This window comes from Lacerta agilis, chromosome 7 (assembly GCF_009819535.1).
Source record: "Lacerta agilis isolate rLacAgi1 chromosome 7, rLacAgi1.pri, whole genome shotgun sequence".
Lineage (NCBI taxonomy): Eukaryota > Metazoa > Chordata > Lepidosauria > Squamata > Lacertidae > Lacerta > Lacerta agilis.
In genome coordinates, this window is record NC_046318.1 from 61206606 (window position 1) to 61222016 (window position 15411).

Here is a 15411-nt window from a genome sequence, read left to right on the forward strand (position 1 = left end):
AATGGTGAGCATGCATGGATGATCAAGGCAGCAGGTCAACTCAGCTATTTTGATAATTAGCTGGCACCCACCTGCAGAGTGAGAAGAAGCAGTGAAACCGGCTTAACTTGTCTGAATGTGGGGTCTGGGCAGCGACAGGGGGAGGAAGGCAGTTTTGAATTTGCCAGAGAAATCAGCTATTGATACTAAATTGCAGGGGGTGGGAGGGCAATGATGATTTGGATATCCCATTGCCTTTTGTGCTCTTAACCTGCTCAATCAATATATTTGCTTATAAGAAGATGTCGTCTGTATGGGCCAGCGTTGTAGTTCGCTTGCAAGTACCATTGGTGGTGGCTGCAGAAAGGAAAATTATCGCATTACCTGAGACATTTGAGAGGCAGCAGTGAAGGCAGGAGGTGTCTTAGTCACCTATATGCAAGTGCATGGTTGCTGGCTGAATGGCAGCCCCCACCAATGTCAGCATTCTGCACCTGGGGTTCCTAGCCAATATGCCACTGTGGTGCTGAATGAGACAGCCTCTGCCTCTCTCACAAGCTCCTGAATGTTTCTGGTAATGACTGTTTTCCCTCCTTGGATTGCTCTGGTGAGTCTTGCAAGCCAGTGCTGGATATTATCTCCAGGACTCCCTCTTCTTTCAAGCAAACTGACCATGCAAAGGTACACTGGGACCTCCCATAGTTGAAGGAATTGAAAGCACAACATTATTTATTCCCCCTTCCTGCTTAGTAAGGTTGTGTGATATGGCAACACAGAAGCCAATTTCCAGCGCTATACAGTGGTGGAGTCCTTCTGTTGATTTTGGTTAGATATGATTGAGAAAGCAAAAGCTTAATTTTTCAGAACAGTGGTCCATCCATCACTCTTAACAAAGACTTTTTTTATATGAATACTCCGTGCCTGGCCATTTCCCCTGCCCCTCCACCAAATCAGCATTCAAAGCTATGGAGTTGATCCAGATTAGAAACCTAGGAGCATGACTCAAAGCACGCCTAAGAAAACAGTGACTTAGTCAGAACCAGCAATCCAAAAGCCAGTGCTTGGATCCAGGGTAGACCGTGTGCCAGTTAGTTAAGCCAGGCACGCACACACAGACACACTGCTTGCTACTGAAGCCAAACACAGATAGAAAATGAGTTGTGCACAGTAAATGAAGGATTCTACAAATGTGGTATGTGTGTGTGGTGTCAGTTCAGTGAGCATAGAAGAAGATCAGCCAAATTCATGGAAGAGAGATCTATCGATGGCTATTAGCAATCATGGATAAACAGAGCTTCCATGTTCAGAAGCAGTATTCAGAGAAAAAGATATTGCCTTTATGCCTGGGTTCTGGGCTTCCTGACACCATCTAATTTGCCATTATGGGAACTAGGATTCTGGATCAGGATCAGGATCTTAAGTCTATCCCAGCAGCATTCTTAATGTTCTTAAGTTACAGAGGCAAATATATGCATAAATGAAGCTGACCAAAATTATTTTATGGCCCATATAACATGGCTTTAGCATATATGCTGCTGCTGCTGCTGCTGCTGCTGCTGCTGCTGCTGCTGCTGCTGCACTTTCCCCCATCTTGCTATTCTGTTGAGCCATTGCTAGCCAAGCCATGCTTTGGCAGTACAATAAACGTGTCCCCAGCTCAAACACCTCCTGGGCTCATGCACCCTCTCCTCTCCCTACACCTTCCCCTCATGTGCTTGAGCCTCTCCCTCTGTAGTTTGAGGCAAATTTAGGGTCACCCCTAGGTTTATTGTAATATTGTGTATGGTTTTTTTAATTAAAAAAAACATGGTTTAGCTATTTTCTGTTGTGGGTGTTACTGTTAGCCACCTTGGGCATTTTTAATGGAGAGTTGTGGCATAAATGTACTGTAATAAACAATATTTATTTATTGTTTAATCTTTACATCACACCCCTTTTAAAATTAGGATGTTATTGCTACTGAGGCTGGGTTTTAGTTGCCTCACAAAGAAGCACTGAGTCTCCAGGCCCAGTAAAGAAACACAGTGCTTAATACAACAGAACTTCAGTTACCTTTGCATATGGTGGATTTGCAAAACTTTGAAGGCAGCAAAACAAGGGACAGTTCTTTCTCTCATCACTTCCTTTTTCTTTTTCTTACAGTATGAACAGAACACATTGCTCAGCCCATTATCCAATGGAAATTGCCATGGTGAGTTTATCATTTAAGACATAAACACTTGATGGGCCTTTAAATTACCCCCATCATATTCCAGGACCCATGTCAGCTATTAAAGTTTGTTCAGGAATCGAACTTATCTCACTGCCCACATACCTTCCTTTTGACATGGCAGGAGGTGAAGGGTCTGAAGCTTGTGAATGTATTGGAAGGAGTGTGTTGATTTAACTAGGAGTTTGAAATGTGTTGTAAAATAAACATGTGGGACAGTTACCAAACATAGGTGATCTAGATTTCCAGGTTTGCACCACTTTGGAGATCAGTGGAATACCATAAAATTATATGATTGGGTCATATTCCCGCCCCCGCCCCCCCGGTTCTTTATTGCTTTAGGATCTAAAGTTCAAATGAATACACTTGCCTGTTGGCATTGCACCTTTGCACTACACAAGCTCCCAATTGTGGTGTTGTGCCTTCATTGAGAGCTTTGTTCTCAATCTTCCGCATGCCAGTCACAGAGAGCTGATTGTGTGTGCTGTGACTGCAAGACCCAGGACCCAAAACCAAAGCAAGAGCTTCCCGTTACATGCAGGGCTTTTCTTGAGTGCGTGACCTAAGAGATGGCAATGGAGAAGGTAGCATGAATGAGCATGATGTGATGTCACTTAGAATTACCCAGAAGGCTAGAGGCAGGCAGGCAGGCATGAGTTCTGTACGATGTACACAAATGGCTGCGAGAGAGGAGGTGAAAGGGAAGAGCTTTCCTGATGCCTGACAGGCCAAAGGGTTGTTAACAGAGTCGAAGATCACTTTCCTGGAGCTCAAGAACCAGCTCATTTAGCTCCTAACTATGCCATACATTCAAAGTATATAGCTACTTTTAACAATCATTGCCCCCCTAAGAATCCTGGGAAGCAAAGTTTGTTAAAGGTACTGAGAGTTCTTGGGAGACCCCCCCCCTTTCTCCTTACAGAGCTCCAGTTCCCAAAGTTCCTTGGGAGGAGGGACTGATTGTTAAACCACTCTGGGAGGGGAATCACAGAACTGTAGAGTTGGAAGGGACCCAAGGGTTATCTAGTCCAGCCCTCTGCAATGCAGGAATCACAGTCCTGGTCTTCCAACTACCACTCCCCTTCACCTCTGGACAAGAGACTCAGAACAGCATGCTATGTTGCCCCCCCTGGGGGGGGAGGTCTTCTAACAACCCTCAGGACCCTTAGCAAACTATAGTTCCCATGATTTAAATTGGTATACTGCTTTAAATGTATAGTGCAAGTGGAACCTTAGCTTGGCAGAGCAGGCTGTCTTTTACTAGGCCTGGAAGAATCTCTCTGTTTCAGTTTCTTATTTTTATAGTCTTATGTTCTCGTCTCCACTATTCTGCATCAGTTTTCTGTTTCTTTTCTTTTTTTAAAGGCTTCACTTAAATTAATCAGTATTTTGTTTATTTTATAAAATGTGTATTCCACTTGATTGTAAAAACAAAGCAAAACTTAAAGCGGTTTACAAAAAAAACTCTCATTTTACTGCTCATTCCTCCCAATTTACATTTTATATGCATTTTTACCCAACACACACATTTTTTCAACCACTTTCTCCTACAATACTGCATTTTGAATGTTATCTTCTCTAATATATGCATGTTATATACACATTTCTGCACACATTATTTGGTTGGAGAACTAAATTTTAAAAGTTGAAGAAGTAGCCGCATTTGAGCTGGCGTATTATTTGGGGAAAGTGCAAATTAAGTACCGTTTTCATTAAAATGCAAACTCAACAAATTCTTCCCCATCTCTTGTTCCATGTCTTGACTTTCTCATTTAATTGGGGTGCTAAGGTGGGGGGCCAGGAGGCTTTTTAAATACAAAATAATCCTTTAACCCACTCCCCATTGAATTCCATGTCCAAATATTGTGTTTCGTGACAAAATAAGATACAAACATTGTGAACTTTATATGATATAAAAGGCTATAAATACCGTATTTTTCCATCTATAATACACCCCGATTTAAGAAAATGGGGGGAGATAACCATCTGTGTATAAGACAAACCCAGATTTTGAACATTATTTTAGAGTTAAAAAAACAGTCCTATACATGGAAAAGTACTGTATATTATGGGGCAATGTGACCACCTGGAGATGTTGAAATGCCAGCAATGTTTTCCCCCCCTATTCAGGTAAATCAGTAACTACAAGGTAAAACAAATACTGGAGAATTTTCCAAGCTTTTGATGTTTTCTCCCATAATTCCTGATCTTTCATTATCTCTCTGGGGCAAAGATTTTCTTTTACTCTTTGACATTTTTGTATGGGCTGTGGAGAGGATTGCATTAAAAGCCTAGCATTTCTCTTGAGTCTATTTTTAGTTACTGTCGGGCTGGAGTTTACTTTCTTTGATATTAATTTCTCTTTTGGTCTATTTGGAAAACATTATGCATATACAATTAAATAATCCAATAAACCTCAAGAACTGCAAGCTAAAAAAAAGCAGCAAATCTTTGGCTACTCATTGAGAGGATTTAGTGCCAATGTAAATCCATACATTGTTAGCACCTAAGTCCCTTGAAGAATTTCTGAGCCCTTTATATTCTTTGTCAAAACTATTTAGTTTAAACCGTTTCATTTTGTGTCTCCATCCTTTTGTTTGGTGCTTTGTAGTTTATAACTTAGAAGGTTAGTTCTCTTCCAGTATTTAACAGAAGAAAGCAAATGATACTTCCGTCCCGTAGGTCAGATCCTCGTAATGGGGTGGAAAGCAAATGCTGTGGTTTGTATCTCAGGCAGTGTTAAGCAACTATCCTATTGACTTCTGCAGCAAGCCCCCCCACCATGCACCCCAAAAAACTTTTCTGGGGTTTCCCCCAACCATCTGGAGCAGATTTGAGGAGGGGGCAGACTTTGTGCTGCAGGAAGGGAGAGGGGAGAAGTTCTGCCTTGCAAGTGGAAATCCTTGCGCTCATGGGATGGTTATTTAGCACTGCCTGTGAATCTGCTTCTTTGAGGTTGCTATGGAACATTTTTAGAAGTGGTAACATCAGCATATGTTTTTTAGAAAGTTCACATTATTATGAGAAGCATCAAGTGTTTAAAGATACTTAGTGGTTAACCACCTGCTAACTGAACTGAGCAACTACCTAGTGAAGTGGATGCTTTATGGATGCTTTAGCTGAGATTCCTGCATTGCAGGGGGTTGGACTAGATGACCCTTGGATCCCTTCCAGCTCTAAGATTCTATGATTCTAAGTTTGCCTATTAGAAAGCCATCTATGAAGCTGTTTCCTTTGCATTCCACGAAGAGACAATTTCCCTCCAGCTTGCCATCAGTTCCCCAATAGAAAATTTGGGTGGAAAGTGCCGACAGAAATTGAATCAAAACCCAGGAGGTCCTCCTGAGCAATACATGTGAGGAATTTTGAAGGAAGCTAAAGAACTTCACTAAAAGTGGAATTATTACTTATTTTAAGGAACTAGCAAGGCTTTTCCATAAAGCTCTTTGGGAATCTGATAAAGAACGGAAACCATAAAATATACTGCTAAACCACCATGGGGAGGGGACAGGGCTTCATTTCTGGTCTTCTCAGCTTCTCTCCAGTCATGTCTAGGAACACAGGAAGCTGTCTCATCCCAAATCAGACCAATAGTGCATCATTCATGTCAACATGGACTAGCAGTAGCTCTCCAGAACTTCAGACAGGAGCCTCTTCAAGTCTTACCTGGAGATGCTAGGGATTGAATATGGGGCCTTCAGCATACAGAGCATGTGAGGGTGTTGGGTATGGTTAGCCTGGAGAAGAGAAGACTGAAAAGTGATATGATAACCATATTCAGCTGTCTAAAGGGTTGTCATGTGGAAGATGGAGCAAGCTTGTTTTCTGGTACTACTCCAGAGGTTAGGACCCAAACCAGTGGGTTCCATTCACAAGAAAGGAGATTCTGACCTGACTAACATTAGGAAGAACTTTCTGACAGTAAGAGCTCTTCAGTAGTGGAATGGACTATCTTGGAAGTTGGTGGAGATTTTTAAGCAGAGCTTGGGTGGCCATCTGCCAGGGATTCTTTAGCTGTGATTTCTGCATTGCAGGGGGTTGGATGAGATGACCTCTGGGCTTCCCAAATCTACAATTCCATATAGAAATCCCAATTTATTTTCAATTGATACCGCAATGTCTGTAGCCCACAAATAAAATAAATAAATAACAGACCTTTTAACTAACCATATAGGTGAATCATCGTTACAGCAATGGCCCAGCGAAAGGCATTCACTAATACTTGACTGCAGTGGCCTGACTTTCTTTGACTACACTGGCATCTCTGTGCTTACTCAGGTATTTATGATTCACCACATTCATTTTATTGTATCCACGCTATTCTATAGTGTCACTGTATTCTGCCTTGGTCAGACCCCACCTAGAGTACTGTGCCCAATTCTAGGTAGAGCTTTTAAGGAGGATATTGACAAGCTGGATTGTGTGCAGAGGAGGGAGACCAAGAAGCTTTATGAGGAACGACTGAGGAAGTTGGGTGTGTTTAGCCTGGAGAAGATAAGACAAAGGTGATATGATAGCCATCTTTAAATATTTGAAGGGCTGTCACATGGAAGATGGAGCAAGGCAGTTTTCTGCTGCTCCAGAGGGTAGGACCCAAACCAATGAATTCAAATTATAAGAAAGGGATTCTGACAAAACATTAGGAAGAGCTGTGTGACTCAGGAACAGACTACCTTAGAAGGTGTTGAACTCTCCTTCATCAGAAATTTTTGAACAGAGGTTGGATGGCCATCTGTCAGGGGTCTTTAGCTGTGATTCTTGCATTGTAAGAGGTTGGACTGGATGACCCTTGGGGATCCCTCTAACTAGACAGTTATTTGATACTATACACCTACGTGTGTGTGTGTGTGTGTGTGTGTGTGCGTGCTCTGTGGGTGAATCTCTCACTCATTCTACTCCCAGTTACACGTTCCAAAGGGTATACTGCTGGCATAATCTAGGATAGCAGAAGGCCGCCTAAACATTTATTCCTACTTCAAGAATATCACAACTGTCCAATGCAGAATGCATTGATGGTTGCAGAATGGGCACAAATCTTTGTGCTGATCCTTAAAACAATTTTTTTTTTAAAGACCAAATTCATACATCCACGCTTGTTGCTTGATGGCTGCAACATCAAATGATGACTTGCCTGTGGGTTATAAACCCTCAGAGGTCAATTGCCATCTAATGCCACTCCTTTGTCGCTTCAAACACAATACTTCCCAACGGAGTGGTGTAATCTTCATACTGTAAGTCATCTTGTGAAATTAACTGACCTACACATACGTGGGAATCAGATCTCAGCTTGGAAACTATTTGCCTCCTGTATCTTTTCCTATAGGGTCCTATGTTCACTTTCTAGCTGTCCCTTTTTTTCTAGGAAGTTTCCTCTCAGACAAGTCCCCCACCCCTCTTTTGACCGAGTGTAGATGGTTTCTTTTTTCACCTTTTCCCAGAAACTGCCCCTCCTTCCCCATAGAGATGACCTATCCAAAGCCTTTGGCTGTCCTTCTCTGTTAACAATCGGATACTTTACAGAGTAGCAAAACAAGTGTTCAGAAGTCATGAGTCAAACATGCAAGTATTATCACAAGAGAGAAAAGGGTCAGAGAACCAGACCAGTCACAGCATATGTGACTGGACATTGCTTCTGTGGACATTGCACTCATCAAACTTAATAGAAATCATTGACCAGGTAGGACTGGCAGGATTTGCCCTTAAGCTGGGGTGGGGAACCTTTTTTGGCCCATTGGGACATATCTTTATCTCTCCCCACCCCAGCTGGCCAACTTGGACAGATGGGTGGCACTTGCTAATCTCCTTTGAAGTATTATCCTACTGGAATTGTTCCATTTTTCTTTCACAGTAGTAAGTGGGTGGAGGCAAGCTGGATTGGGAGGGGAGAGGGACTTTAGATGTTTGCTCCTGTGTTCCCAATCCAGATATCCCCCTGTGCCTGCTATGTGCATGGAAAAAAGGTCCCTGTGCAAATAGACACAGGGTTAGATCTACCCAAATAGGAATCAAATGGGGCAAAAGATTTAAACATCCCTTGACACCCTCAGTCCTGTTTAGTTGTGTGTGTGTGTGTGTGTTGGCTGTTTGCGTGGACAGGCGGAGTCCCCCAAACCACAGGCGACCCCTGAACGGAATAATGACACAAGACAATGTGTTAATGGGATTAAAATTGGCCACAACTTAAGATTCAGATGTAGGGAGACCCTGGCTCAGGCATTGGATGTTTATCCTTCCCAGCCCCCAGCTGGGGATCTGGGAAACTCCTGGGTTATCCAGAATGTGTGGGGATTGGGCTGGCTCTGGAGAACATATGTTCAAGCAGAGAGCCCGCCCCCTGTTCGCCGTCGCTGGAGGGGGAGGGCAATGACAATCTCTCGGCGTATGGTCAATGCCTCCCCCCTGGACCCCTTTAACAGGAATCCTGGTATCACAGCCACACTGGGGGCGTGGGGTTACCGCCCCACCCCCATTTAGGAAGATGACTAAAGGATTCCGCCCAAGGCCTGAAACCGCCAAAGTTGTGACATTTTGCCACGGGAAAGGTGAAACCTGCCAATGCAGGGAAATTCCTTTCCAGCCCTTCAACAGCGGCCTTGACATAGCAGCACCTGCGTACCTGTGGAGAAGAGATTAACCTGCAAAATTAAGAGTTAATTGGGGGAGTGGAGGGTGGGAGAAGCTCTGGAGCCGACTGCTGCTTCCCAGGTAAGCTACGCCTTCTATTGTGTGGGCTGGATGGTCCCTCCCCTTACCTGGCCAATCCCCTTGGCAACGCCTGCCCCGGGCGGGAATGGACGCTGGCTGAGGTAGGCGGGGACCACAGGTATCCAGCCTGGGGAAGGCAATGCCAGCCTGAACTGGCAGGAACCACTCTGGGGTCCAAGGGGGGCTGCATGTGACCACACAAAAGTTGCTCCCCATTTAATGTGGGGAACGGTCGTTGTGAAAGAAAAATGTTCTCAAACCAAATGAATAACATCACATGCCTTTAGTCCTAGATAAAATAGATCATTTCACATTGCTTTTTAAGATTAGTTAGAAGAAAGCAGATGCCATATGATTGTTTTGTATTACATGTGGGAGAGCTTCACAGAGGGGCAAAGACCAAAAGCTGCTTCCTTGAGATCCAGCGGCACTGAAGGATTTTAGAAACCTTAATCTCTAGCTGCTACACGCCAGTTGGAAAACAGGCATTTGCTTTAGGAATGAATGCAAACTTGGGCCACTGTACATTCAACACTTAAAACCCGTATTGGTATTCTGACCGACACAGGTTTAATATTTGCATTACGTTTTAAGGAAAAACCGATGAAGCCACAGTGTTACTGTTAGGGCCCTTTATCCACATGACATAGCAAAGTGCATGTGAGTTTGCCATGTGCTGCATGTGTCATGGACTAAGGGAAGAGGGCAGGAGATGCATCAAATATATGCTCTGGTCTGTGCTCTCTTTGCATTTGCATCATTGGTCAAAATAAGCTCAGACCAGTTGCCAGGACGGCAGCATGGATGGGCTCTTGCCTTCTTGCCATGCTTGTGGCCCTCCTGGAGGCAACTGGCCAGTTTTTGAGGGGAACGTAATACAGGACTAGATGGAACTTAAGCAGAACCCTCCTGGATCACAGCAGTGTTTGTCCTTACAATGTGGCATTGAGGCTTACCATTCCATACCACAAAACCTTAATGGATTTTAGCTTTTAGGGGGATATTTATATTATGGAACAGTTCCCTCTGCTGGACACTTGCAATTCAGCATGTATATTCTTTGCTAAATACTGTATTACTTAGGCTGGGCACACAAAATTCATTTAAAGCAACCCCCTACGCCCCAAGAATCCTAGGAACTGCAGCTTGTTATGGGTACTGAGAACCATAGCTCTGTGAGGGATAAATCACAATTCCCAACTTTATTTGGAGGGGAATGTGCTTTAAACATGTTTTAAAGATATGGGGTGTATGCTCCCTACCTGTTTCATATTGAATGACATCTTTCCTGAGCCGAAAGTGGGCCTTGCTAATTTGTGTTAAATTGATTTATATGAAATAATAAAAGCAACAACAACCAGGTGTCAAAATCTAAAACAGAGAAGATGGAGGGGGAGCATCATTGCATCTGAATGTGATACTTTAGCATCTTTAGTAAGGTGGTTTAAATATTTGGATTCTTTTAGATCTACACGGAATCTAAAAAAAGAAACATCGATGTTTTACTGGCAAATTGCAAAGGCAAGTATCAGTTTTGGGTGAGCATAAATTTTAAAAATTAACTTTCCCGGGTGTCGTTCCTCTCTTTTAAAGCGCATGCATTCCTGTCTTACTACAGCTTCCTTGATAAAGGGGTTGAAGCTCAGCGGAAAGCTGGAATCCGAGAATGCCGTCTTCTTTGAATCGGTGTCATCAGCTGTTGGTGCCATTCAGTTGAACAAGGTGAGTCTCACTGCATGAGAACAGAAGAAGATAAGAGAGCTATCGTGATTTTCTACCTCACTCAAGTTCCCTCTGCAAAGTGGCCAATCAAATGTCTGTGGGAAATTCACAAACAGGGTGAGATGGTTATCTCTGTACCTTGTTCTTCATCTTCAGCATCCAGCAGTCAGGAGGTGTACTTTTTCTGCATTTCTGGCACTTGCTGTTCACTACCCCAGTGGATATTATTTCTCTATGCATCCTTTTCTTCACAGTAACCAGCAGCAATGACGTTCATACCGTAGGTGAATTGTGGGCTATGTCATAAAGTATTTCCTTTTGTTTTTCTTACCTGCTAATTTCACTGGCTGACCTGAGATCTTATGCCTTGAAAGAGGTGAGTCATGATTTTCCTATTTACTCTGTCCGTGGCACACTTAGTCTGATATAGGGTTATAAATGTGGTGCCCTCTATATGGTTCTGGACTACAATTCCCATGATCTCTGACCATTGGCAATACTGACTGTGGCTGATGGGAGATATAGTTCACAAGCACCTGGAGGGTGCCACGTTGACTACTCCTACCCTATAGCATGCCCCCTCAGCCCTAAAGTCATATGAGAAAGGACTTAGCTCAGTGGTGGAGCATCTGCTTTGAATGCAGAAAGTCCCACTTTCAATCCCTGGCATCTCCAGGTGGGTCTTGAAATGTTGCCTGCCTGAAATCCTGGAAAGCTGCTGTTACTCAGGGTGGACAATACTGAGCTACATGGGCCAGTGGTTTGATTTAGTATAAGGCAGCTAGCTTCCTATGTTCCTTTCTTCTTTTCTAAGCTAAACAGCCCCTTGAGCTCCCCATTAACATATAGTAACCATTTCATTTTAAAAATCAGTGCATGCACGTCTGTGTGCAACAACAGGAACAGCAGGTAGCTGGAAGCAACAATATCCAGCGGCAGTGAGGGTCGTCTACTGCGGTGTGATTGTCCATTCCTGCTTGCAGTCATTCCTGGCTGCCTACACCTGCCTAAGTCCAGCCCTACCCTTGCAGCCTCTGTCAAGGCAATATTATACAACACAGCTCAGGGGTATTTGGATTGGAACCAAAATGTTTCCACATTTCTAGTTTCAAAGGGTGCAGACTCGCTTATAGCATAAACTCATGCAAGACTCTCCACTGTACCTGTTATTAAACCAAATATTCAGGAAGCACGTGGAATTTTGGCTTTCCATTGTTTTATGCATGACTACAGCATTGGCCGGGGTCCAAGACAGAGTCCTCTCCAAGACCGAATAAAGTTAAAACTAGTCAATAAGATGTTGTTTTCTGTTTCCTCGCCCTCCCCTGCCTTATTACCACGAATAGGCACATTCTGCTAATTCAATTAGAAAACTCTTCTTCCTCCTTTTCCGCCAACATCGCTTTAGGCTGATTAACTAAAAACTAAGGAAAACTGGTGGTGTTTGTGGAGCAAAATGCCGAACAGAGGAAATGCAGTATTTTAGCTATTTGAAACTTACGCTCTCTTTGATTTAGTTTTTACATATTTACGGGACAAGCAGGTTGTGTTGGGGGGATTTTTTAAAAATTATTTTTATTTTAGGCCTACAGCTATTGTAGTTAAAGTGTGCAAGTAGGTTCCACACACAGAGAGTTCCTCCTTCACCTAGGCTTCAGTAAACAAACAACTTGCAGCTTTGCCCAAAGTGTGGTGGCCAGGTTTGAAGGTGCCTTGGGCAAGATGCTCCCCTCAGTACCACCTTGATGGGCTCCCCCATTCACAAACTTGTTAGGTTGCACCAAAGAGCAGGAAATATTGGATGGTATCACACAGCCCTGGGCTGAGAACAAATGCTGGGGGAAATGGCTGTAGCTATCACCACCATCTTAATTTCTCTAGATGGCCTTTGGACTTCTTTTCAGAGTGCTGTAAAAAAAAAAAGCATTTTAAGCAAAAACAAATTAAGTATAAGGAAGCCAATGTCAGCAGTGGTGGACTCTCCAAGCCCATTGACTCCTCCATGCAAGTACTGACACTGGGCTTGATTTCAGACCACCTGTTTGCAGTGGCTTCCTCTCACTTGGCGGCCCTAGAGATCATGACTCATTGGGTGAAAAATGAATTTCTTGAAGGTTCCCTTAGTATCAAAGGAAAGATCAAACAGTGGTGCAGCAGGTTCTTTCTGTCCTAGTGCTGGAACTAGCCAACACACCATCAAGTCCTTGGGTTCAGCACTCCATCCAGATTAGCCCCTGCAATCCAAACTGCTGCAGTATTGTCAGGGATTCCAGATCTCAAGCTAAGGTTTGAGACCTAGCCTAGTAAGCAGACATGGTGCCAGTACACAGAATCCTTGGGCAAATATAAACTCTGGCAAATGACAACGTTAATGCTCGGATGGCCAGCATAGTACCCACCAGAAGTTGTTGGACTACAATTCCCATAATTCCTCACAACTAGCTGTGCTGGTAGGGGGCTGATGGGAGGTGCAAGTCCAACAGCATCTGGACTATGCCAGCCTACGTTTAATGTGTGCTAGTGTGTTTAACGTGGATTCCGTGAAACAAATGAGTCCTTCTCCACGAAGCTAAGAAGTCAGTAGCTCTCAACATAACACTCCCATGAAACGCCAGGTTTGCATTACTAGCAGTGGTGGTCTTGTGAATTTTGGTGCCTGTGTTATACTATGATAACCTTCTTAGAACAGCAGGATATGTGCTTCTCACATGTGCCAAAGTGGATGCTTTATCTATATAGCTGAGTCTTACATGTGTTAAATGCCACATATGTATTAACTTAAAATAATTTTCTCTGATGTGGGTTGATGTTGATTTTAGAGGGTTAATTGTCCACAGATTGTTCCAATATGCTGCTTCAATTGCTATGGCTAGGTCCATTTCCCAATTTTGTTTAATAACCAAGTTAATAGTCCAATGGTTAGATTAGTGAGTATTTTATATAAAACTGATAGCACTTTTTGGGATGTTCATAATCAGTCGTTTAAATGGTATCATTGTTCTAATTTGCTTGAGATTTAACTGTTGAATTTGAGACACAATGCATCACCTGATAGCCAATTCACCCAGCATCCATCCATTCTTTCCATGATCTGCCCTGCTGTGAGAGAAGTGTCATTTTCATAGAAGTGAATCAAGCAATACAAGCCCTTTCCTTTCCTTTCATACCAATCAGTTTTCTATCAGGTTTGTAAAAGCATGGGTGCAACATGAAGGGAATCGATAGTGATACAGGTGGTGTTAATTTCTACATCTAGGATTGACAGATCTTTAATTCTGCTTTTGCAATTGGGTTTGTTATCATTTCTAAGATAGTTTGGTTATGAATCAAGGATGGGATGCTTGGTATTCTGTATTGTATTCTGTATTTGTTTCTCAAATTCCAGTTCTATCCAGATCTTCTCTTTTACATTACATACCATACTAATGACATTTTGTATATGGACCACATCATGGTATCTTTGCAAATGTGGTAGACTCATGTACCGCTTCTGGGAATGTTGATACAATACAGTTACTCACAGTCTAGGTCTCTCACCCTGGGTCTATTTTCATTGTTAAATGCCTGGATTGTTAATGACTTACTTGCTAATGCATTCTAGAAAACTGTAGCTGTAGGGTGAAATCATCTTCTTCTTTCAATTTTAGAATTTCTGCAAGCTTAATGAACACACTGAGGTCTGAAGCTGACCTGATATAGATATATTGAACTGCTTACCTACAGAAGGAACTTTGCCGGCGTTTTGTCAGATCTTCAAACATGGGATTTTGATGGTGATAATTGTATGCCAAGTCTATTTAACAAATCCAACATCAACAGTGTTTACTGTCAAAATGTTCCTGGAGGTATCTCTTTGAGTTACCAGCAATGACAGTTTTTTTAAAAATAAATAAATAAATAATAAAATTGTTATTTGATTGCTATATATTTTTGTATGCATTTAGATAAATAATAATTATTAGAAAGCAATTTAGGACATTTCAGTAGTGTATATTGTTTTTAACTCTGTCCTATTGTAACTTAGTTGTATCATTTTGTGCATAAGAGAATACAACCTTACTGAATTTTGTACTGCAGTCGCTGGTATCTAATCCCAAGGATCTACAGCTTGTTACATGGAAACACAAACTGTGATGTCCAGATTATTTCTTTTTAGATATGCAGGGCACCCATTAGAGCAATCCCACCGTGCCCCTTTCACATTCTATCAAAACCACCAAGGTCACTGGCTGTTTTGAGTGTTACTTATGTTCTGCACTGCTATATGTATCTTCTCATGAATTTTTTTAAAAAAATGTTTCCAGTTATGAACATAGCCCCTGCTTTCCCTTCCATTGTGAAAAGGTTTAGCATTTGTTGTAAAATTCTCAGGTTTGACCTATGCTGACAGCTCCATTGAATTAAGTAGAATGGTGCTAATTTACAGTGGTCAGGGGGGTGGTCTTGTAACAGAGGCTTATTCTGTGTCACATTTTACAGGGAAGGACATGTGCTCACATAGGTCTGTATCTGCATACAGAGAGGGCCAGTTTGTGGCTCTAGATCTAAGTGCTCAGAAAGATTCTGCAAGCACAAGGGGGGCAGGCGGGTTTAGGATGTAAGACTAAACCATAGTGTAGTGCTACATGCATTGAGCCTGGGGCTCATCCTCTCCCCCCTGCACATTCTCCTTCAATGTAGCTATAGCATCCATGTGTATTTTAAGTCACTTCGGGACAAGTGGTTTTTCATCCTGGCTTGTTTGGATAAAACTAAGCACAGTTCTGATTTTAGACAAAGCAACAAACTCTTGTTAG

At 42.6% G+C, this 15411-nt stretch overlaps 1 protein-coding gene across 2 annotated transcripts in view; it reads left to right on the forward strand.

Annotated features, from left to right (window-relative positions):
• The window catches only part of SLC26A7 (solute carrier family 26 member 7), a 65642-nt gene extending 50742 nt beyond the window's left edge, over positions 1–14900 (forward strand). For both annotated transcript variants that reach the window (XM_033155548.1, XM_033155549.1), the window contains 5 exons: positions 2122–2170; positions 6363–6466; positions 10360–10414; positions 10512–10615; positions 14263–14900. In XM_033155548.1, the coding sequence (XP_033011439.1) occupies positions 2122–2170; positions 6363–6466; positions 10360–10414; positions 10512–10615; positions 14263–14298 (348 nt within the window). In that variant the 3' untranslated portion in view covers positions 14299–14900. The remainder of the gene's footprint in view (positions 1–2121; positions 2171–6362; positions 6467–10359; positions 10415–10511; positions 10616–14262) is intronic.
• The last annotated feature ends 511 nt before the right edge of the window (positions 14901–15411 follow it).